This window comes from Crotalus tigris, unplaced genomic scaffold (genome assembly GCF_016545835.1).
Source record: "Crotalus tigris isolate CLP2741 ecotype Arizona unplaced genomic scaffold, ASM1654583v1 scf7180000024337.5909745, whole genome shotgun sequence".
In the NCBI taxonomy this organism is placed as follows: Eukaryota; Metazoa; Chordata; class Lepidosauria; order Squamata; family Viperidae; genus Crotalus; species Crotalus tigris.
The window spans coordinates 3378883-3401590 of record NW_024100507.1 but is presented as its reverse complement, the minus strand read 5'-3'; the positions used below and the strand labels follow the sequence as shown (position 1 = coordinate 3401590).

Below are 22708 nucleotides of genomic sequence, written 5' to 3'. Positions count from 1 at the left end.
GGACCAAAGGGGCTGTTGCAGTGTGTAGACCTTATCTACAGATGGTACTTTCCCACCCCCCTCCCTCAAGTCAAGCTCCAATTATAGCCTGACATTTGCTGGAGGCTTCTACTTTTCTGTCTGTTAACTGCTGGGCTCTCAGTGGCCATTTACACTGTGTGCACAATTAAAAGTGGATCTTTGATTATGATTTGGGATTAGGGAATGTAGTTCCTTGGCAAGCGTCAGAGTCCTATGACCTGCTGTGATCAGTGTAGTAACTGCTCAGGAAACAACTCCCAGCATCTGCCAGAGGCGCCTCCCAAAGACTAGAAACCGTGCTGTTGTTGGATGCCCAGCTTGATGTCTTTTTCCAACATGGAAAAGTTGCCAAAAGCACCCTGCGGAGCAGCTGAAGGCATGGAAGATGAATGAAGGGAAATTAGATAATCAGGAGGCAGCAATTCCACAAACCTGCACTTAAATTTTGGGCTTTTGGCAATAACTTCAATTGGTTTTGAGCTGAGATTACAATCACAACCCTGTAGAAATAGGAATCAAACTACAGTAGCTTTGTTCGTGGAATCAAATATAAACAATGCAAACTTTTGCACAATGCACAACTGCCAGAAGATGCAGGGATAACCCATGGCTGCTTCCTGGGCCAACTTGTCCCCTGCTTCCTTGTCTCTTTATTGTCCCTTTTTTACTCCTGCAACAGACCCCAAATTGTATGCTCACACAAATGGTGGGAATTTAATAACTCACAGATGTAATGCCGCAATCCCCCACACACATGTTTAGCATTTATTATTTATTGTTTATGTGTGAATGTCTGCATAAAACCACCAATTAGAAATAGTCCTCCACTTAAGACTACAATTGAGCACAAAATTTCCATTGCTAAGCAAGACAGTTGTTGTTTTGCCCTGTTTTACGATCTTACTTGCCACAGTTGTTAAATGAATCACTGCAACTATTAAATTAGTAAAGGGTTGTTAAGTAACTCTGTCTTCCCCATTGATTTTTTTTTTTGCTTGTCAGAAAGTAGCAAAAAGTGATCACAAGACCCAGGGACTCTGCAACTATCATGAATACATGCCAGTTGGTTAGCCTGAATTTTACATCACATGGCCAAGGGTATATCGCTAGGTCGTAAGTGTGAAAAACAGTCATAAGTCATTTTTTTCAGTGCTATTCAGTGAATGGCCACTAAAAAATGATTGTTAAGTCGAGGACTACCTTACATAGGATTCTGGGCTGCCTATGACTAAAGATATAAAATACAGTACAGATAATCCTCAACGTATGACCACAGAAAGCAAAATTTCTGTTGCCAAGCGAGAAATTTGTTAAGCAAATTTTGCCCCATTTTACAATTTTTCTTGCCATATTTATTAAGTGAATCACTGCAGCTGTTAAGGTAGTAACATAGCTGTTAAGTGCATCTGGCTCCCCCATTGACCTTGCTTGTCAGAAAATTGCAAAAAGTGATTGCATGACCTCAGGACACTGCAACTGTCACAAGTGTGAGTCAGTTGTCAAGCATCCAAATGTACATTACATGACCATGGGGATGCTGCAATGGTCATAAGTGTGAAAAATGGTCATAAGTCACTTTTTTGGTGCCATTGTAACTTCAAATGGTCACTAAATGAACTCTTGTAAGTTGAGGACCACCTGTATCATACATTGGCTTGCCATCTTAAATTCTTTTGGATAATTTCTAATCCAACAGAATTTAAGATGGCAAGCCAATGTAGGAATATAGACCAATCAAATGGAAACCCATTCCAAGTGGAGGCTGTCTATTAGGTTTGATTCACTACTCAGGCCTCGTAATTTTTCAATCGTAGTTCCCATGTAGGGAGGAAAAGAAATAATTTCCATGCCCCTTTGATGCCAAAAGACTAAGGACATGCCTTAAAATATATGGTGAAGAACATTAATGGAAGACTTAAAGACTCTAAACATCACATATATATCTGTTTCAGGAATAAAGAAAGCTACCGATCCTTTTTGAAGCAAGACCATCTATGTCAGGGGTTCTCAACCTTGGCAACTTTAAGACTTGTGGACTTCAACTCCCAGAATTCCTCAGCCAGCAAAGCTTTGCTGGCTGAGGAATTCTGGGAGTTGAAGTCCACAAGTCTTAAAGTTGCCAAGGTTGAGAACCCCCGATCTATGTGTTGTGTTGCTATCTAGGTCATCATTTTATCTTTGGATTCAACCTGCCTTGACAATCAATGACTCATGAGGGAAAGTAATTCTCATTTTCCAAGTCATTTTAACACAAAAGAATAAAGTGTCCCATTGATTTAAATCGGGGAGGGAATATGCTTAGGGGCAAGACATTCAGCATGCCTGTAATGTTGCCTCCAGTTATTACAGTACATTGCAATCATCTTGTGTTACAGCACAAACATATTTATTCAAAAGGTAAATCTATTCTTGCTTACAGGAGTCCGTTGCACCAGCCAGTAGGCTTTCTCTTGGTAATCCAAAGTATGCCGGTCTTTTTTTGTTCGTTCCTTTCCTGCGCTGCAAATCCAAGAAGCTTTTATTAAAAAATAAATCAAAACAGGAGACTATTTTTTTTTTCAGATTATTTATCCACTCTAACAGGAAATAACATAAACATGGTATGGAATTTTCTTGCAAGATCTTTAATACACACAATGAAGAAAAATCTGCCACTTCATTGTATAAATATTCCCTTTTTTTTGGGATTCAGGGATCATTCTTTGTATATTTCTTTCTAAATAGTAGTAATAGTCCAACCTTGAATAAGCTAAGAAGATGGTAAGTAAGATGTTTTCTTAAAAAAAGAAAAAGAAAGAAATTACAATAAAGGAATTGTGTTATCCCCATTTTACGGCCAAGGGTCTAAGGCTGTGACTTCTAAATTAAAATGAGATAAAGCAACTCCAAACTTTACTATCATATTATGAAATTGGCCACGTACAGTCACTAAAAAAAATTATCCTCAGACAGATATCAGTATAAGCATCCCATTACCAGAGGAAAAAGAAAATAACATTTATGCCAAGAATTTGGACATGGACAGACCATTGTCAATATATTTTATTTATGGGCAAAACTGCAAGTCCATTATTAATGATGAGGCTCAAAGCAAAGGCAGAGGCAGGTCAATTTTTGATGACCTTTCTTAAAAGGAGGGAGAAGGTGAAATAAAATTGCTATTGAATACCTGCAGCTCTTTATTACTTATTCCTTTGCTCAAACAAAATGCAGGTAATCCTCAACTTATAACCACAATTGAGCTCAAAATTTCCACTGCTAAGCAAGACAATTGTTAAGTGAGTTTTGGCCCATTTTATGACCTTTCTTGCCACCATTGCTGAGTGAAATAATGACTTCCCCATTGATTTTGCCTGTCAGAAGGTCGCAAAAGGTGATCACATGACCCTGGGATACTACAACAGTCATAAATACATGCCAGTTGCCAAGCATCCGAATTTTGATCATGTGACCACAACGATCGTTAAGTGTGAAAAATGATCACAAGTCACTTTTTTCAGTGCTGTTGTAACTTCAGTCACTAAATGAATGGTTGTAAATCGAGGACTACCTGCCCATCCCCATCACCACCTCAGTTAAGAAATGTTTCCAACCTGTACTGTTCCTTGGCTTGCATAATAATGAAGTCCCATTTATAATTGATGCGTTTGTTCAACATGCTATAATGTTCCTGGAAAAAAAACAGGAAGGCAAAGGCAATATTGTTATGCACTCACCACAAAGGATGTGATAAACAGTTGCAACACTGACTTTAGGCACCAAGCATAAAACAAGCAAGGTTGGTAACATTTTTCAACAAAACTTCTTAACATTAATCACAATGGCAATAGCGAAGTGGTCAGTACTTAAAAGGGATAAATATTTTGACGATGTTTCAAAATAATGAGAAGGAAAAGATTGTGTATTTTATTCTACATAGGTATATTTCACTTGCTGAAAAGAGATCCCGGGTGGAAGGTGGAATTAAAAATGCACTGGAGCATGTACAATGCAATAACATTAAAACATACAAAATATAGTACAGCTAGTCCTCAATTTACAAGCATGACTGAGCCCCCAAATTTCCACTGCTAAGCAAGATAGCTATTAAATGAATTTTGTCTCATTTTACAACTTTTTTGCCACTGTTGTTAAGTGACTCCTTGCAGTTGTTAAGTGAATCTGGCTTCCCCACTGACTTTGCTTGTCAGAAGGTCGCAAAAGGTGATCACATGACGCTGGGACACTGCAACTGACATAAATACATGCCAGTTGCCAAGTGTCCAAATTTTGATCACATGACCATGGGGGACGCTGCAGCAATTGTAAATGTGAAAAATGATCCCTTTTCCAGCGCCGTTGTATCTTCAATCACTAAATGAAAGTTTGCAAGTCAAGGATTCCCTGTAAAGAATGCATAATGATTGTAAGAAGAGAAGTATGTACTTCAGACTGAAGCCTAAACAGTGTTTTGGAGCTGGCATGGACGTGTACCTTCCATCTCCTTAAGAAGCAGTGAAGCCAGGAAAATGTTGTTGTTAGTTGCAAAGTCGTGTCCGACCCATCGCGACCCCATGGACAATGTTCCTCCAGGCCTTCCTGTCCTCTACCATCTTCTGGAGTCCCTTTAAGACAGGGGTGTCAAACTCAGTTTCATTGAGGGGCGCATCAGCATTGCGGTTGCCCTCGGGGGGGTGGGTGTGTGCAGCCAGGGTGTGTGCGGCCTACTGGGTGGGCATGGATGGAGTGGGTGTGGCCTACTGGGTGGGCATGGCCAGCTCTACATCGTTCAAGGGTGTCTGTGGGGGCCTGGGCAGGAGTGGGACAGATCTGAGGGTCTCTGGCAGAAGGGGGTGGGACCGGGGCAAGCGCCAAGGCATGGTCCATTTCTTCATTCCTCACAAAGAGTGACACCTCCCCAGCATGCACCCAGGGGGCGGGGCTGACACAGCAGGGGATGGTTCCTCGCTGTTTCTAGACTGCCTTCTGGAGCTAAGACTGAATGCGTTTCAGCATAGATGGCCACCACAAAATTGTACATTGGCTCCCGGACAGCCTGGGCCAGGGGCAAGGCAGCAGGAGCCATTCCCTCACTGTTTTCAGGATGGCTTCACGGGCCACATGAAACCACTTTGCAGGCCGCATCTGGCCCCCGGGCCTTGTGTTTGACATGTCTGCTTTAAGCTCACGCCTACTGCTTCAGTGACTCCATCCAGCCACCTCATTCTCTGTCGTCCCCTTCTTCTATTGCCTTCGATCTTTCCCAGCATTAGGCCCTTCTCCAGTGAGTCCTTCATTCTCATTAGGTGGCCAGGAAAATATGTTTGATTTAAGGCACTGCCAGGGCACTACACCTGCTCAAAAACATCTTATTGTATCCTATCAGAGCCTCCCTAACTCAAGGGCCCTCTTTCCTGCAATCGTACAGTTTGTATGTGAGCCCAGGAAAAGAGCCAGCTTAGTAGTTACGTTGTGCATACTGTTGAGATTAATCAATGCCAATTCAAACTTGAATAAGACAGCACTCATCTATGGTTTCATTACTGAGATCTGGCATCTACAAGCCAGTGGTTACAGGCCTGACCACCACCACCCCCTGCCCAGCATCAGCATATGTCAGAGGGTTGGGAGGAATGCTGTCTTTGATTAAAATTCTGTCTCACCCGGAAACTATTTTGTGTGGGAGATGGCTGTGACAGTTTGTGTCTAGCATTATTTATTTATTTGCTTGTTTATTCAATTTCTATAGTTGCTTACCTCAGTCAATGACTCTGAGTGGCTTACAATTCCAAAAGAAAAAAACAAATACTATATAAAAGTAGTCCTTGATTTACAACAGTTCATTTAGTGACCGTTCGAAGTTACAGTGGCATTGAAAAAAGTGACTCGTGACCGTTTTTCACACTTACGACTGTTGCAGAATTCCGATGGTCAAAATTCAGACCCTTGATAACTGACTCATATTTGTGACGGCAGTGTCCCAGAGTCATGTGAGCACCTGTGGTAATCTTCTGACAAACAAAGTCAATGAGGAAGCTTAACAATTGTGTTACTAACTTAACAACTGCAGTAATTCACTTAACAATTGTGGCAAGAAAAGTCATAAAATTCACTTATCAACCGTTTCGCTTAACAACAGAAATGTTGGGCTCCATAGTGGTCGTAAGTCTATATTGTTTGGTATAGAAATTCTGACAGGCTTCCAAGATTCTATTATTATACCCTACAATAATAACATAGCATTCCTGTAATCCTTGTCTATTTCCTAACCTGGCCTACCTCAAAGGACTGACATCGAAAGCAACTGGACTTTCTTGTTTTTTATTTGAAGACGTTTTGCTTCTCACCCAAGAAGCTTCTTCAGCTCTGAGTAGATGATGGGGAATGGAAGGATTTATATTCTTGGCAGACAGCTGGTCATTTGCATTCTTCTCAGTCATCCAGTCATGGTTGTCCCAACGTGCTTTTTAAAACGGCAACTGGGCTTTCTTGTTTTTCTTTGAAGACATTTCCGATGACCCTGAGAACACAGAAAACCTCCAAATGGCCTCAACAACTCTCTAAAAAATGCAAATGACCAACTGTCTGCAAGGAGTATAAATCCTTCCATTCCCCACCATCTAGTCAGAGCTGAAGAAGCTTCTTGGATGAGAAGCAAAACATCTTCAAAGAAAAACAAGTAAGTTCAGTTGCCTCCTGAAAAGCACCATGACCGGGGCGACTGAGAATCTCCATAGACATCTAGCTATGCACTTTGGGATGGACACTCTTCGAATGGTGAGGGAGTATGAATGGATTTCCAGAAAACATTGCAGACTACAGGAATGCGCGCGGCAGAAAACATCCTGCAGCCACGAAGGCTCCACACACATTTGCACTACTCAGGTAACCCCGAGGACAAAGAAAGCCTCCAAAGAGCCTGAACGACTTGCTAAAAGAATGCATATGACCAGCTGTCTGCAAGGAATATAAATCCTTTCATTTTCCCACCATCTAGTCAGAGCTGAAGAAGCTTCTTGGATGAGAAGCGAAAGGTCTTCAAAGAAAAATAAGAAAGTCCAGTTGCTTCCTGAAAACGCACTTTTGGGACAACCACGACCTGGATGACTGAGAATCTCCATAGACATCAATCTTGAAAGTTGCCAAAGTTTTGAACAACTATTACTCAGTTTGTTTCTTCGCTGTGGTGCTTACAAGCATTCAATTCCTAGTTCTATATGGTGTGGTACTGTACAGTATATTATGGTGTGGTGTGCTATGGCATGGTAGATAGTTCATACTATATTCTTTCAAAGAAGAAGGTTGTTGTTAACCCATTCATAGATGGGATGACAACAACTTTGAACAAAACTGCCTTTAAGTTAATCTATTTTGCTTTTGCTTTTTTGAAAATGAACTGTTTTTCATTTTCATCTTAATTGTTTTCAAACCTTGTTATTCTTATTATATGGACTTAAGATTATTTCTTCCTTCTCTTACAAAGTACTCTTGTTCTTTTGAGGAAAAAGCGGCATATAAATAAAAGAAGGAACTAGCACATTCTTAAGCCTCATCTGCTTATCATATCTCAATAATCTGATTTGGCAAACTTACCAAGTATTGGAATAATGCTACTGGGTAAGATGCTTAGACAGAACATTGCATACGAAAAAATATCTTCCTACCTTTTCATAATCTTCTAGCGCTCCTTTCTTCTTAATATTTCTCTTTGCTAGGTAAATGGCTGGGGATAGTTTTTAAAAAAGAGAACATACATTATATGCACAGCTGCAAAAACCAAATGAATATGATTCATGTTAACATTTAGCCTGAATGTTATGCAATATTTTCCAAAGGGAGGGTGTCCCACAAGGGCATCCAGCCAAGACAGATGGAATTCCAGGGAACCAAGCTTCACAAGAACACAGGTGCTGGTGTTTAGTTCAGACACATCATCTTGAACCACACTATAGATGTGGAGGAGGCAACAGCAAGTAAGGGGCAGATAGAAGTTCAGGGAAGTTTAGATGGGAAGCATCCTTTAAATAACAGTAGCCAAATACCTTGAATTAACGTATGTGCAAGGTATATATACAGCAAAGATCAGAACTGCTGTTTTCAGATCCTAGTCAGCATATTTTTACTCATGACTTTAAAATGGGAATGACTTTCAGTATTGTTCAAAGACCAAGGGTTGCTTAAGAATGTAAATTTTGCTGCATTGTGTCCAATGAAGATACTGTAGGAACTCTTAAAGCATATTTATTTTATTCATTTATTAAATTTTTATGCTACCCTTCTATCCTATGGACTGCTTACAAGTTATAAAAACAAGTAGAATAATAATTCAAATATTAAAACTGCACAGATGAAGATTTTAAAACGAGAGAGAGAGAGAGAAAGAGAGAGAGAGAGAGAGAGAGAGAGAGAGAGAGAGAGTTTTGATATTTTCTTAACAGGCTTTATCAGATGGTGACAATTAGCTGCCCTATTTACAGTAGCTGCTTCATCCTTAGTCAGATCACCAATCTATCTATTACACACCCAGTTATCATGGCTGATTATGGCTTTTAAGGCCTTCTCTTGCCTCACTAGAGGTCCTTTCAACTGTAGAGGCTAGAAACTGAACGTAGGCCTTTTTATAAGTAAGCTGGTACCTTACCACAGAACTAAGAGACTCTTACACATTACCCAGTTTGGTAAGTCTGAATGAAACAGTTTGGAAGATAAAAAGGATATCTGCAATTGGCAATCAAGAAGCAGTACTGAAAAGATTGTGTACAATAGAGTTGTTGACCAAAACTTATTTGACTGAAGAGCACCTGTACGTATGGATATCTTCTTCCTTTTCAAGAGATTATATCTTAAACTTCTTAAACCCATAAGTGTAAGAGGGAGCCTGTCTTTGCTGTCTCAATGCCTTCATTCAGAGAAATAGAGACATGGGGAAAAAGAAACTCGGACTGTAATGCAGTCCTAAAATTTCAGTTACTTTTTGTGGTACATGTTCTTCCACATGTTGCTGTACTTCTTTCTCAATACTTTTTCTTTTTTATATAGATATTTTATTGGTTCTTACACAGTGCAGTCTCTTTTATTTCATTCAAACTTCCCGGGAATCCACAATGGGTTCCTAAGCAGCCCAGAATTGTTTTTCTCATTGGAATAGCATTTTATTTTTGAGAAGAAGGTTTCTACCTTGGATCCCACTCAGAATTTCTTTAAATTCGTTGAAATTGGATTTTCTGAAATCTAGCCTGTGTGTATGTTCATTAGAGAGAGATGAACTGCTATTTAAAATGACATTTTAAATAAAAAGCAATTAATGGGAGAGAAGAACGTATTTTTCTCAATAAATGACTACTTCTACCAAAGTTATTAGAACAGGACATTTTGATTTTATGTAATTTTTGCCGATATTGATGTTTCACCAAGAAAAGGGAGGTAATATGTTAAACTTACCATAATCCGTATCTTCTGCTCCCCACTGCTGGGTTGGCCAAAAGTAGGGTGTCTGTAGGAAGGAAGACAAAAACTAAGAACCAAGTTATTGATAAATCTCTTAACAAGTTCTTCTAATTCATTCTTAGATTTAATATTTCACCACTAGACAAATAAAGCTTAAAAGGTTTTTAAATTCTTTTCAACATGTTTCTTCCCTATTATTCCCAATTATTTTAGAACAGCTTTGAATAATGTTTTGACAATGGGTGGGGGAGCCAAAAAGTGTGAAACGAAAGCCGAAGATGATAAAAGATGGTGAGCTTAGTGGCTCTTCAAAGTTACAACAGTCAGTGAAAAGGTGATTTACAATCAGTCCTTGCACTTACAACCATTGTAGCATCCCCATGGACACATGGTCAAGGTTTGGCAACCGATACATATTTGTGAGGGTTGCAACATCCCAACATGATTGCCCTTTGCGACCTTCCCAGCCAGCTTCTAACAAACAGTCAATGCTGGAAGCTGGATTCACTTAACAACCATGTGATTCACTTAACAACTGCAGTGATTCAACTGCAAAAGAGTCATGTAGCAAAAAGAAGCATAAAATTATGCCCAATTGACTTAACTGCCATGCTAAAAAAAAAACAGAAATTTTGATCCCAATTGTGGTCATAGGCCAAAAGCTACCTGTGATAATATTAGAAAAATTAATTAAGCTTTAAAATTGCAGATTCTCTCTTAGTATTTGCATTTCATGGTGAAAATGTTATATGTAGTGCGATGTAGTCCTCATTTAGATACCACAATGTGAACTGGCAATTTGGCTGTTAAGTGAAGCAGTCACTAAGCAAAACCGCGGATGCATTATTTCCTTAATTCGACTTTCTTTTGCTTTACAGACCTGCAAAGTTTGTAAAAGTGAGGGTTACATTGTAAAGTTACTTTTTCATCCCCACTGTAACTACAGAGAGTCATTAAATGAGGTAGTCGCTGAACGAGGACTACTTATAATCAGTTTGCTGCTGCTTTTCACTTTTATGTTAAAATGGGTATGGTTGTTTTACTGCATCAGAATTGTGTTTCATTTTGTGATTATTAAATTTTATAACAAGGAAAATATGAAAGATGCAAAAATAAGCCAAGGTAGGATAGAAGCAAAATGTAGATATTGGAGGTAAAAATGGTGGGGAAATTTTGTCCTTACTCCTTTTCCAACTTCCATGATAGAATTCAAAGCAAAAAAAATTGTCCCTCTTTTACTGTGGCATAGCCTGTATTGGGATTACAATTTTCAGGATGCCCAACCTGGCTGACAATTCTGAATTTTATAATCTGGGGGTATAATCTGGAGAAGTTGGGGAGACATGTACCTTCGCCTCCTGCCCCATACTACTTTTTCTTTTAGCATCATTTTCTTAATTTTAAGGGTTTTTATCATTTGTTGCTGTTGCTTTCCAAGATCATTTTTACTGCATGACACTTTATGGAAGCAACTGTACAGGCCATTGTGACTGACAGGCAACAAGTACATGCTTTAAGAAAAAAAACAAAAATGCATCATTAGTTCCTGCCAGGATGGAAAGCAAGTTGCCTGTCTCCTATCGGCATTAGCAATCCCCCTACCTGGAATCTATAGAGACTGGTATCCCCTCTGAGATTCAAATTCCTTCGGTCTTGAAGAGGATAGATGTACCCACACTTGATGATCATACTTCCCAAATGTAGCCCCTCTTAAAGAAAAAAACAATACAGATCAGTTGCTTTCCATGGGACACACAGAATAAAGCCGAACAATCAGAGAGTACCCACTTTAGGGGAGAAAAAACACATCATTTAAAAAATAATTGTACATCCTTACCTTCATTGGTAATCTCCAAACGCTTCATAATCCACTGCAGTATATCACAACCTGAAGGACAAAGACAACACAGGGAACAATTTTAAGGCAACCCAAGTTTCACTCCCCCTTTTCTTCCTGGTTAGTACACGCAGTCCTCAACTTATGAGCAAAATTGAGCCCAAAATTTCTGCTGCTAAGCAAGACAGTTTTTAAGTGAGTTTTGCCCCATTTTATAATTATATCTTGCCATGCTTGCTAAGCGAATCACTGCAGTTGTTAAGCTAATAACACACCTTGTTGAATGAATCTGGCTTCCCCATTGACTTTGCTTGTCAGAAGATCGTAAAAGGTGATCACATGATACTGGGACATTGGTACCATCATAAATATGAACCAGTTGTGAAGCATCCAAATGTAAATCACATGACCATGGAGATGCTGCAATGGCTGTAAGTGTGAAGAATGGTCGTAAGACTTTTTTCAATACTATTGTACTGTAACTTTGAACGGTCACAAAACAAATGGTAAGTCAAGGACTACCTGTAGAAACAATACTTATATGTAGAGGCAGTGGGAAAACTAGAAATCACAGCACCATGAACAGACAACTTGCATATAATATTTGGCTAAAAGGGAAAGCAGGATTATCGAAAATGTACATGTGCATGTCCTGTTTGGTGGCAAATAAAACCAAAACATTACGCTTACAAAATATTTGCAGTTCTTTTAAAGGCTTTTAAAAATCTTTACTACTTTAAAACAAACACACACACAAAAGAAGCAAATTACTGCAGGAATCTACAGCACAGCACAGTGGAAAATATGATCATAGTTATCTTCTGGAACACTTGTCAATCTTATTTAACCTGACTCTTAAATTGTTTTAGTGTTTCTTAAATTTACAGAAACGGAAGGCTGCTACAAAAGAAAAGGCTCACTTCTAGCATTCTTTTTGTTTGCAAAATGCCTTTCAGCTTCACATACACCACCTAGAAATCTCTGCATATTAAAAATGGAAGGCGACAGCAGCCTAAGGGCCTTGTTTGCAAAAGAACCTATTTGCCAAGAAAGAAAGCAATGTTAGTAAGTTGTTCACTTGCTTTCTGGGAAATGGACATATTTAGAGAGAGGTAGGTCATCTTTGGATGTTTTGTGAGTAGGCAAGACATAAGGTCATTTTGTTAAACTGCCATTTGCATAATTCCAAATTAATTCAGGGGCTCGAAATGGCTGACCTTATCTCAGCTATTGTAGTTATCTGAGGAAAGATATGAAATACAGGTAGTCCTCGACTTATAATCATTTGTTTAGTGACCGTTTGAAATTACAACAGAACTGAAAAAAGCTGCTTATGACCATTTTTTCACACTTATGACCATTGCACAATCCCCGTAGTCATCAAAATTCAGATGTTGGGCAACTAGCATGTATTTATGACAGTTGGACTGTCCTAGGGTCATGTGATCACCATTTGTAACCTTCCCAGCTGCCTTCCAAGAAACCAAGTCAAAGGGGGAAGTCAGATTCAGTTAAGAACCACATGATTCACTTAACAATTGCAGAGATTTGCTCAACAACTTTGGCAAAAAGGCCATAAAATGGGGTAAAAGTCACTTGACTGTCTTGCTTAGCAACAGAAAGTTTGGGCTCAGTTGTGTAAGTCAAAGACTACATATAAGTGAAAGGATAAGAGTATGAACAAAGGAAAGAAAAACACCTGTTACTTGGTCCCGTTTTTTATTCTAACCAAAATAACGGTGCCAGTCCCCAAATGATCCCTTGGCCTAATAGTAACTTGAGTTCTGTGGTCTTTTGAAAGACTTCAGTATTTATTATGACTCTAATGATTTAAAGCGACTTGCTTTTTGACCAAAAAGAACCCTTTTCTTCTGATTTCCAAAGCACATGTTTTGCTACATTTAATTGTTAAAAGATGAACTCTGCCTTGAGTTTGCAGCTGAAAAACTAAATTATAAAGCAACATATGGGGAAATGTGAACTAAACTGTATTCTCTCAACAAGGTGACTCACTGGGAACACACTATTTCCTCTACAAAAGAAAACAGCAGGTTAGCCAGCAGTCATGTATTTCAACTAAAGAGTTATTTGGAAATTAAAAATGCAACACAAAAGCTGGCATCAGATTTTAAAGGCTAGATTCTAGAAAAGTGTTTCTCAACCTTAACAATTTTAAGGCATGTGGGCTTCAACTCCCAGAATTCCACAGCCAGCATTTAAAATGCCTTAAAATTGTCAAGGTTGAGAAACACTGTTCTAGAACTTATATCCCAGCCAGTAAAAGAGTATTCAGAGAATGCAAATGAACATTAACGCTGTCTTCAAGTACATTTAATTAATGGAAAATTGCTAGTAGAGAGGAAAATGAAGAAGACACATTTGTGGTTTTCTAATCTAAGAGGGGTTTTTTTTTAAAAAAAAAAATGGAAAGTAAAAAAATCTTTCTTATAAATCAGAAAAGTAATGCACACTTCCAGGTCTGTCAAAACCAGATATCTAATTTGGGAACAAATCCATTTCTCTCGGCATGTTCAGCCACGCTCAATTCTAAACGCTGCCAAAATGCAATTCAAAATGCTACCCTTTCCTGACATGTGGCTGCTTGATAGACACACACCAGCATTCAGGGTTTCTTATCCCCATTATGGAAACTGCTTCCCAAAATAGAGGAAATTAAAAGATTAACCTGTCCCTCAGACCCTGCTTAGGTCACCTTATCTGCATCTGCTTTTCCCCTTAAGAGATTATGTTTATTGTCAGAACCCTGAATTCACCTGTTACTACATTCAGAGGAATGCAGAGGCCTTCTATGTTTTCTTCCTCTTAAAAGATATAACCACTACAATTTCAAGTATTTTTTTCATTGATAAATGAGTAAAATATAAGTAGGCAGGGCAACTGAAATGGTTTAAATTGGAGGCTACTATGAGACAATTACTGTATGAAAACAACACCAATCAAATCGCCTTTGAACTAAGAAAACCATTATTTGATGCATATGATATAAGTTCAAAGTTCAATGAACCACAGAAAAGGACTGGAAAGAATATTTCGAGGTAATGACTGGTTAGGGAAATGGTGTCGATAGGACAGAAATATTTCCTAGGACTAGCATCTGAACTAGTTAGAGCAGGGGTCTTCAAACCTGGCCCTTTTATGACTTGTGGACTTAACTCCCAGAATTCCTCAGCCAGGCATGCTGGCTGAGGAATTCTGGGAGTTGAAGTCCAAAAGTCATAAAAGGGCCAAGTTTGAAGACCCCTGAGTTAGAGTAGCAGGCTGCACTTTACAAGGCCTGTAAAAATGTGTGCAGTCAAACGATGGCAAGCTGGTTCAGGAGGGCTTTAAATGGAATCTGAGGGTTGGGGGAGGGAAATGAAAAACCTGTAAATAATTTGGGTAAAATCTTGTGCGCTTTAGAAAGAGGGACTGTTGCTGAAGAATGCTTCTTAAACTACTCAAAGAAAAACAGGAAAGAACGCTAGTTCTTAAAATCATGACCTGTGTTGTCTACCCAGTAAGGATCAGAAGTGATGAAATGATGGTAGACTGTTACTTTAGTGGGCTGTAAATAAAGGATTAGATATTTCCTTATAAAGAAAGGGATAGAAAGCTAGGAGAAGGGAAGAGGAGAGAAGCAACTGACAGTGTTAGAAAACAACAAAGGAAACAAAAAGGGGAAAATCTGTATAAATTAAAAGAAAAGAGATATACAGATGGCTCTTCTGGAAAAGTAAACAGTCAAATGAGGTTTTCCTGCTGTACCTCTAAAGAAAAAGATATATCTTATATTACTCAATATAAAATTATTATTACAGATTTAATTTTCTTCAATCAACTCTGAGTTACCGGAAGACAGAATATTATCTCTACCCCATGCCTAAAATACTAACTTCCATGATAATCTTACAGTTCTTATATTGAGATTATTATTTTGTAGTAGTGACAGTACATTTTTAATACACACACAGGTACTCCTTGATTAACAACCACTTGTTCAGTGACCATTTGAACTTGCCACAATATTGAATAAATGGTACTTACAACCATTTTGAATCTTATGTTCCTGCTGTTACAATGTCCCTTCAGTCATGTAATCCCAATCTGGATCCTTATGATGTTGCAACTTTTCACAGTCACTTGACCTTCTTTGCCAGGATTTTATTAACAAAGTCAATTGGGAAAACTGCAGGAGATCACAAATGGTGACCACATGATTTCCTTGCTTAACAGTCATGCTGAATTCACTTAACCAGGAAGTGCTAGAATTGCCATCACAGTCATGTGACATCACATTTTATAACATTTTATAGCAATGGAAATTCCAATCCCAATTGCCATTGCTAAAGAATAAGCTATGGAAGCAAAACAAGAACAGTTTTCCTTAGCATTGTCTGACCTTAAAATAGATGCTGAAATTGGTTTTAAATGAATAGCTTCTAGTACTACCACCAAAACTATTACGCAGCTAGTCTGTCTTTGTCTCCTTAATGCAGGCATGTCAAACTCGCGACGTCGCATGACGTATCGGAGCTTTTTCGCCATTGCCGGCAATGGGGTGGCCGTGGCTCCGGTATGATGAAACCGGCCCGCAGGCCGGCAGTTTGACACCCCTGCTTTAATGGATTCTTCGGTACAATTAAAATAATGGAAGAAATGGGAAATCAAAGAAAGGCTACAAAGGGGAGACAATAATGTCAAGATTTTTATAGGGAAGGTTGCTGTGAGGGTGGTGGAGAATCAGCTGCAGAATATTCTAGAAGGAGCAGATTATCTAGATTCCTTACATCTGATATTCATGTCTTTATTATCCTTTTTCCTCTACAGTGTCAGGATGGCAATTTCCGTTGTCATCTTCTTGAACTGCTATTATGACTGTTTTCCAACATCAAAGGCAGGAATAAAGTGACTGATGAATATGGAGTAATAATGCATAATGAAAACCTAATGTTTGAGATTGCCTTCAATTGTCCAGTATGTCAGACTTACCAACCACAGCATGCGGAATGCTGCTGTCCGGCAGGTTCTGGATTTGCGTTTTGATGCCAGATTGTGGATCTTGCATTTCTACCAACAAAAGCTCCAACTGCAAATTGTAGTAGAGACATATTAAGAATTAAACAAAAGGAAAAACAGTAAGAATTACACGAGTATACAAAATAAACAGAGAGATTATTCCTTGACTTAATTAAATGCACCAATAAGAAAAAGGAATTATTTTAACCACTGTTTTAACTGTTCTATTACTGGAGTCATTGGTTTTAACTGTGGCTGATTAATGACAGGTTAGTACACAAGAAGACCATCTCCATCCACAACGTGGTGACTGAGGAACACTTTAACCTGGTGTCAGATCATTTTTCATTGGAAGGTGGACCAGAACCTATGAGGATGTGGGGAAGCATTATTTTGGTTTGTCCCAGTTGCCTAATAGATCCGGATGGTTTTCAGAAGACACTTGGGGTTTCCCCCAACAATCTAGTGGACAGTTCTATCTCATGCCTGGTCAACCAGTAGAATGTGGAGGTAACCAAACTACATTATACAGAGCAGCCTTTCTCCATTTGCCATTTACTACTGAGGAGCTGAAGGAAATGAAGTGACTCAATATACTTGAAATGATGTTGGCATAAAACCATAAATGGACATGACCAAGCATTCACAAAAGATCAAGTTTAGAATTATACAGAGCGGGTGGGGGGAATTAATTTCTTCTTCTTGCTCATTTCATTCATAGATTATCAATCAAAAGCCTTTTCCTGAAACCCAGATCCTGGGTTTGTGGGAAGGATGGGCAAGCTTCAACATTTACATCGAATGAAATTGTGTTTTTTAAAAGATAATTTTGCTTGTATTCAGTTTAGTTTGGATACCAATGGAGCAGAGCTACAGTGATGTCTTGTGGAATTATTTGAGATTCTTTGGAGCCCGTAAGTCTGAGAAAATGAACAGGACCTCTGTGTAACACTATTATCTATAGCAAACATGTCAAACACAAGGCCCGGGGGCCAGAGGCAGCCCGCAAAGTGGTTCCATGTGGGCGGCGAAGCCATCCTGGAAACAGTGAGGGAACGGCCCCCGTTGCCTTGGCCCTGGCCCAGGCTGGCCGGGAGCTAATGTACAATTTTATGGTGGCCATCTATGCTGAAACGCATTCAGTCTTAGCTCCACAAGGCCGTCTGGAAACAGCGAGGAACCAGCCCCTGCCACATCGGCCCCGCCCCCTGGGTTCATGCTGGGGAGGTGTCACCTTTGTGAGGAATGAAGAAATGCACCATCACGCTGGCCACTTCCAGGCGATGGTGCATTTCTTCATTCCTCACGAAGGGTGACACCTCCCCATCTGGAATTTCTTGCCTGTTTTTCTTCCTCCCTCATCTCAAATACTCAAATACTCTGTACTTAGGAAAGAAAGAAGGAAAGAAGGAAAGGAGAGGGAAAGTCTGAGGGAAGTCCTACCTTAGTCCTGCCCTGCTGCCCTTTCACCATCCCCTTGCCCCCTCCTCCTGGCCTATCCTGGGGATCCTCCATTGCTAAGGAAGCTTTGGATACAAAGCCGGGTCTCCTCCCATGGAGAGGGAATGGGCCTCCCTCTGACTTTGCCCTTGTACCCATCATGAGCAACCTAGCTAAGGAGAGCAAGCACAGCAGCAGCAGCCTTGAGGAGGAGGTAAGAGCAGCTGGGCGCCCCCTTGGGCAAATGGGGCTGGGCTTGGTGCCGTGGATGCTCGAGGTCCAGGCTGGGTGTTTGACCTTTGCTGCCCAGGGCTCCGGGCAGCCTGCACCACTATCCAGCCCCCCCCCGCATGGCCTGATAGTAACAGTGAAGCTCCTCCACTGGACCATGCCTTGGCACTTGCCCTCGTCCCACCCCTTTCTGCCAGAGACCCTCAGATCTGTCCCACTCCTGCCCAGGCCCCCACAGGCACCCTTGATGCGAACGATGTAGAGCTGGCCATGCCCACCCAGTAGGCCACACGCACTCCATCCACGCCCACCCAGTAGCTGCACCCACCCTGGCCACACCCACCCGGCCCCCTGAAATCAACCGCAATACTGATGTGTCCCTCAGTGAAATTGAGTTTGTCACCCCTGATCTATAGAATTGATTGATTGATTGACTGATTGATTCCAGGCAAGGTTTCTGTGGCTGATTTGGGAGATAATTAACACACCTTTGCAGAAAGACATAATGCTCACTGTCTTGAAAGGGACAGAAATAGTGCATAATGTGAAGCAGCTTTCCCTGGACCCAGACATTTTTGATAACTTAGCCCAATTTCCAACATCTGGGAAAGTCTGTAAGAAAAGTGGGGGTGGTTCAACTTCAGAGGATCCTGGAAGAAATAGATTATCTGGATCCTTTGAAGTCAGGTTGACTGGCAAAAAGTGCATCTGTCATTCTGCTAAATGATCGTTATTGGCATTTGGAAGGGAGGAGTGTATCCATCTTGGTCTTTTTAGATCTCATGAATGTTTGATTTCAATAAATCATTGCCTGCAGCAGTTGAGACTGGGGGCACTGCTTCTGGAGACAGTTCCAATCTTTGTGCCCTGAAATTATAGCTCTACTTGGGTAAAGATAACACTCTCTATACTATTCTATATTAATTTCTCCTTCAGATCTATACAGGGAGCTCGATGTGGGTGTAGAAAGTAGAGGACTCTGACATAGAGAGGAAAATATTGTTACCAAGGCAAAGAGTAGATAAATATTGCTTAAACCTGGGGGTTGGGGCAGGGTTATGAAAATGGTTCAGATAGATACCTCTTAATTCACATGACTTATAGAGGAAGGAAGACAAATACATTCAGACTTATAAGATTCTGTTACTACTGCCAATGTTAATAAGAACAGAGTTAGGCCTGTGTGGCATCTGTTGCTTGATCTGATCAGCCTTCTAGACAAGATATCTTGTAAATGTGTAATTCTTACCAGACCAAGAAGACTGATGAGAATTGACATTATGACCCTATTGCAGTTTTCGTTGGATCTAGTTTATTTCTTGACCCAATTCATCAGTCCTTCATACACTCAAAGCTTCTTCTCATACGTTCCTACATATACCAGAAGATTACTTTTGGAGGCTTTGGTCTGAGTGTCCTCTCAGAGCAGTGAACCTTGGACTATGTTCCTCTCAATCCTGGAATCATCCAGGGAAGTACACCTAAGTACAGTACGAACTTTATTATTTTTTCTGGAGGTTTGTTTTTCCAGGGATTACTCAGTGGGTTGTCTTTCAATATATTTGGCAGGTGGTAGTTTTTACTGTTACAAAATTTTAGGATTCTCATTTGAATTACTCTGCTTTGTTATATGGATTTGTGTTGTCTTTTCATTTCTTATCGGATTATTTTAAAATTTATTTTAAAATTTGTTCTAAGCCAGCCTTTGGCAAGCTGATTTTGAAAGTTGTCGTGCCAATTTTAAATATTTAAGATCTCCCAACTCCTAAAAACAATACTTTGTAAAATAAAGAATGCTTTTCATGTTATAAAAAATTAATAATAATAAAAACTGACACCTGCCATAATAGGGGAAATAGATATGCACCACAAACAAGCCCAAGATAGTTCACTCCATGTTCTCTGGCCTACCCCAGGGCCTGGAGGAAAAGTCAAGTCTTTGAGCCCTGTTTAAAGGATAGCAACTCTAAGGGCTGTTCAAACTTCCAGGAGAAAATTATACCAGAGGGCCATGACAAATGTAATGGTGATGTTATCCATTCAGTTGTGTCCGATTCTTGGGAGATTCCATGGGCCGGGTCTCTCCACATCTTCCAATCATGCACTACTTTTTTGAGTTTTTCTATGGTGTCAGCTTTGATGTCGTGACATGGTCAAAGTAAGTGAGATGCAGTTTTGTGATTTTGGTGACAAAGGCTCCATCAAATGGCATGGCTCAAGAGGCGGGATATGAAGGGAGTCCACTCTGCTGAATCTTATGAAATGGGCAAACAATAGAAGGAATTAGCTACAATTCCCATCAGCTCAAATCACAACTGGGAAGGACCACTGAAGTCATCAAATCCAACACTTGCTCAGTGAATGAGTCCAAATTAAAGTCCAGTTAAGCAAGGGGTTATGAAGGTTATAGCCAAAACTAGCTGAGCGCACCAGTTAATCTATATTTCAGACAAGAAGCTTAATAAGATGTTAAACGGTAACAGTATGCTGAGAGTGATTGCTTATCATAAATACATGGATATGTAATGCTTCCATATCTACACCAGATAACTGGTGGCCTCTGAAAGCCACTAAAAAGTTTTGGCTGACTGATAAAGAATCCGCTTTTAATTTTGAAGCAGATCTAGTAATTAGTAATTAACACTGACTCAAAATAGTTGGACAGTGGTTTTGGATCTGTTTAATAGAGTTATGTACAAAACTGCAATATCAAACATCGTATTCCTTTTTTCAAAGGTTATTTTTATTTTTCTGAATTAAACTCACACATATTGTGAACAATTTTAATTTTCTCATGCTTAAAGACAATAAATCCAGTTCCCTTAAAAAAAAAAACTTTACTGTACTTACATTCATTGTACCAGAAACCTGAAGAGAAATGAGATGTCTATACATTATAGCCAGGCATTTCTATATTCAGAAAACTTTAAATTCTTTTAAATTGGCATGATACCAATTGAATGAATAACTGTTGATCTTAAGTTATGTCCCACTGGTTTGTAGGATCTGCTTGTTTCTACACTGCACTTGCCTAATTCTTATTGTTATTAACACTGTTAGTACATGATGCAATGAGAGGTTTTGTCGATCAGCAAGCTTATTACAGGAACCTCACATCGATTAGAGCTGAGAGGGAGTGATTGACAGAAGGTCATCTGCTAGGCTTCCAGCCCTAAAGGAGGATTAAAACCTGGCTCTCCCTGCTCCTAGACCAGTGGTTCTCAACCTATGGGTCGGGATCCCATTTGGGGTCGAATGACCATTTCACAGGGGTCGTCAAACAACGCAGTCCGCCATTTTTTCCCCCTTTTCCTTAGATGTGCTACTCCCTTTTATTCAATTGGCTTTTGAAAGCCAATAGAATAGACTCTCTTGAATAGAGTCTAATTCTATTGGCTTTCAAAAGCCAATAGGAATTGTCCAGACTGTCTCTGCCCTGATGAGCCCACCAAAAGTCCCATTCTGCAAATGGTGCTGCAACTTGTCTGCAGTGAAGACGAGCTGTCTGGAAGTTTCCATCCCTCCCTGCTGAGCAACTACTAAAAATGTAAGTAAAAGAGGGCCAGGGGTGGGAGGTGGGAGGCCGGCGGGCGCAGGGAGGGTGGCTGGTGCGCGTGGGGCCCGGCGGGTGCCCTACCTCCCTTGGGCTGGGCCAGCTGGTAGCCCAGCCGGTGGTTGGCCTGCGCCATCTCTGCCGCTTGCCAGCTACGCCTCGGCTGGCACAGGGGGCGGCACCACGCATGCACGGCGCTCCCAGGCAGGGAAAGTCCTCGACCTATGACTGGTTGGGGGTTGCAGCATTAAAAAGGTTGAGAACCACTGTCCTAGACCAAATCTTTAACCAGATCCACCACACTATGCTAGCTGTTCAATTTAATTAATAGATATAGAAATAAACAAGGAATCCGATCTTAAGTTATACCAACAGTGGTTGTTTATCATAAATGCATCGAGTTACTGTAGACTAAGGAATGAGAACCTCGCATCTTTTAGCAGCTGCTGAACTATATAATCACTGGCTATGCCATTATAATCAGTATTTTAGATAGTAGGAGTTGTAATTCAGCAATGTTTGGAATCACACGTTTTCCTTGCTTGTACAGGTAACGTTTGACATACAACCAAAATTGAACCCAAAATTTCTGTTGCTAAGCAAGACAGTTGTTAAGTGAGTTTTGCCCCATTTTACATTCTGCTTGTTAAGTCGAGGACTTCCTATAATAGAAAAAGACATCAAAAAAATCATAAGATTTTTTCATTTTTCGGTCTAAAAATCTTAGTCTAATCCCATTCAAGTAAATCTGAATTCCACAAATAGTTTATATTATGGATACCTCCTTAGTGTCTTTTCCTCCATATTTATTGAAGAAAGGTTTCATGCAGTTTGACTTTTTGGTGTTATCCAAGTGGTAAGTGGATATTCTAGGGCTCAAAGCTTATAAAACATTTTCTGCAACATTTCCTGAGAAATAAATTAGATTTCCCCAAGAATATTTATCATCCAACTCTGTACAATATTGCATTTGAAATGAGCTATCATAACTACCTAATTGACTTTAAAAAAGGAAAACAATCCCTAATCCTCTTTTATAAAAAGGATTATACTTCTGGAATAAAAACAGTAGATTTACGAATTATAGACTGAGATGATGATGCATTACACTAAAGCAGTGGTTCTCAACCAGTGGGTCGGGACCCCATTTGGGTTCAAACGACCATTTCACGGGGGTCGCCAAA

General features: G+C 39.9%; 1 protein-coding gene across 4 annotated transcripts in view; it reads right to left on the bottom strand.

Moving 5' to 3' along the window:
* RGS9 (regulator of G protein signaling 9) overlaps positions 1 to 22708 on the bottom strand; it is a 53171-nt gene that overhangs the window by 21973 nt on the left and 8490 nt on the right. For all 4 annotated transcript variants that reach the window (XR_005554533.1, XM_039325525.1, XM_039325526.1 and 1 more), the window contains 7 exons: positions 16274 to 16370; positions 11285 to 11335; positions 11050 to 11156; positions 9442 to 9493; positions 7665 to 7723; positions 3615 to 3691; positions 2439 to 2520 (listed from right to left, as the gene is read on the bottom strand). Coding sequence is in view for 3 of the 4 variants with exons in the window: in XM_039325523.1 (XP_039181457.1) it covers positions 2439 to 2520; positions 3615 to 3691; positions 7665 to 7723; positions 9442 to 9493; positions 11050 to 11156; positions 11285 to 11335; positions 16274 to 16370 (525 nt within the window). In the remaining variant the exon portion in view is untranslated. The remainder of the gene's footprint in view (positions 1 to 2438; positions 2521 to 3614; positions 3692 to 7664; positions 7724 to 9441; positions 9494 to 11049; positions 11157 to 11284; positions 11336 to 16273; positions 16371 to 22708) is intronic.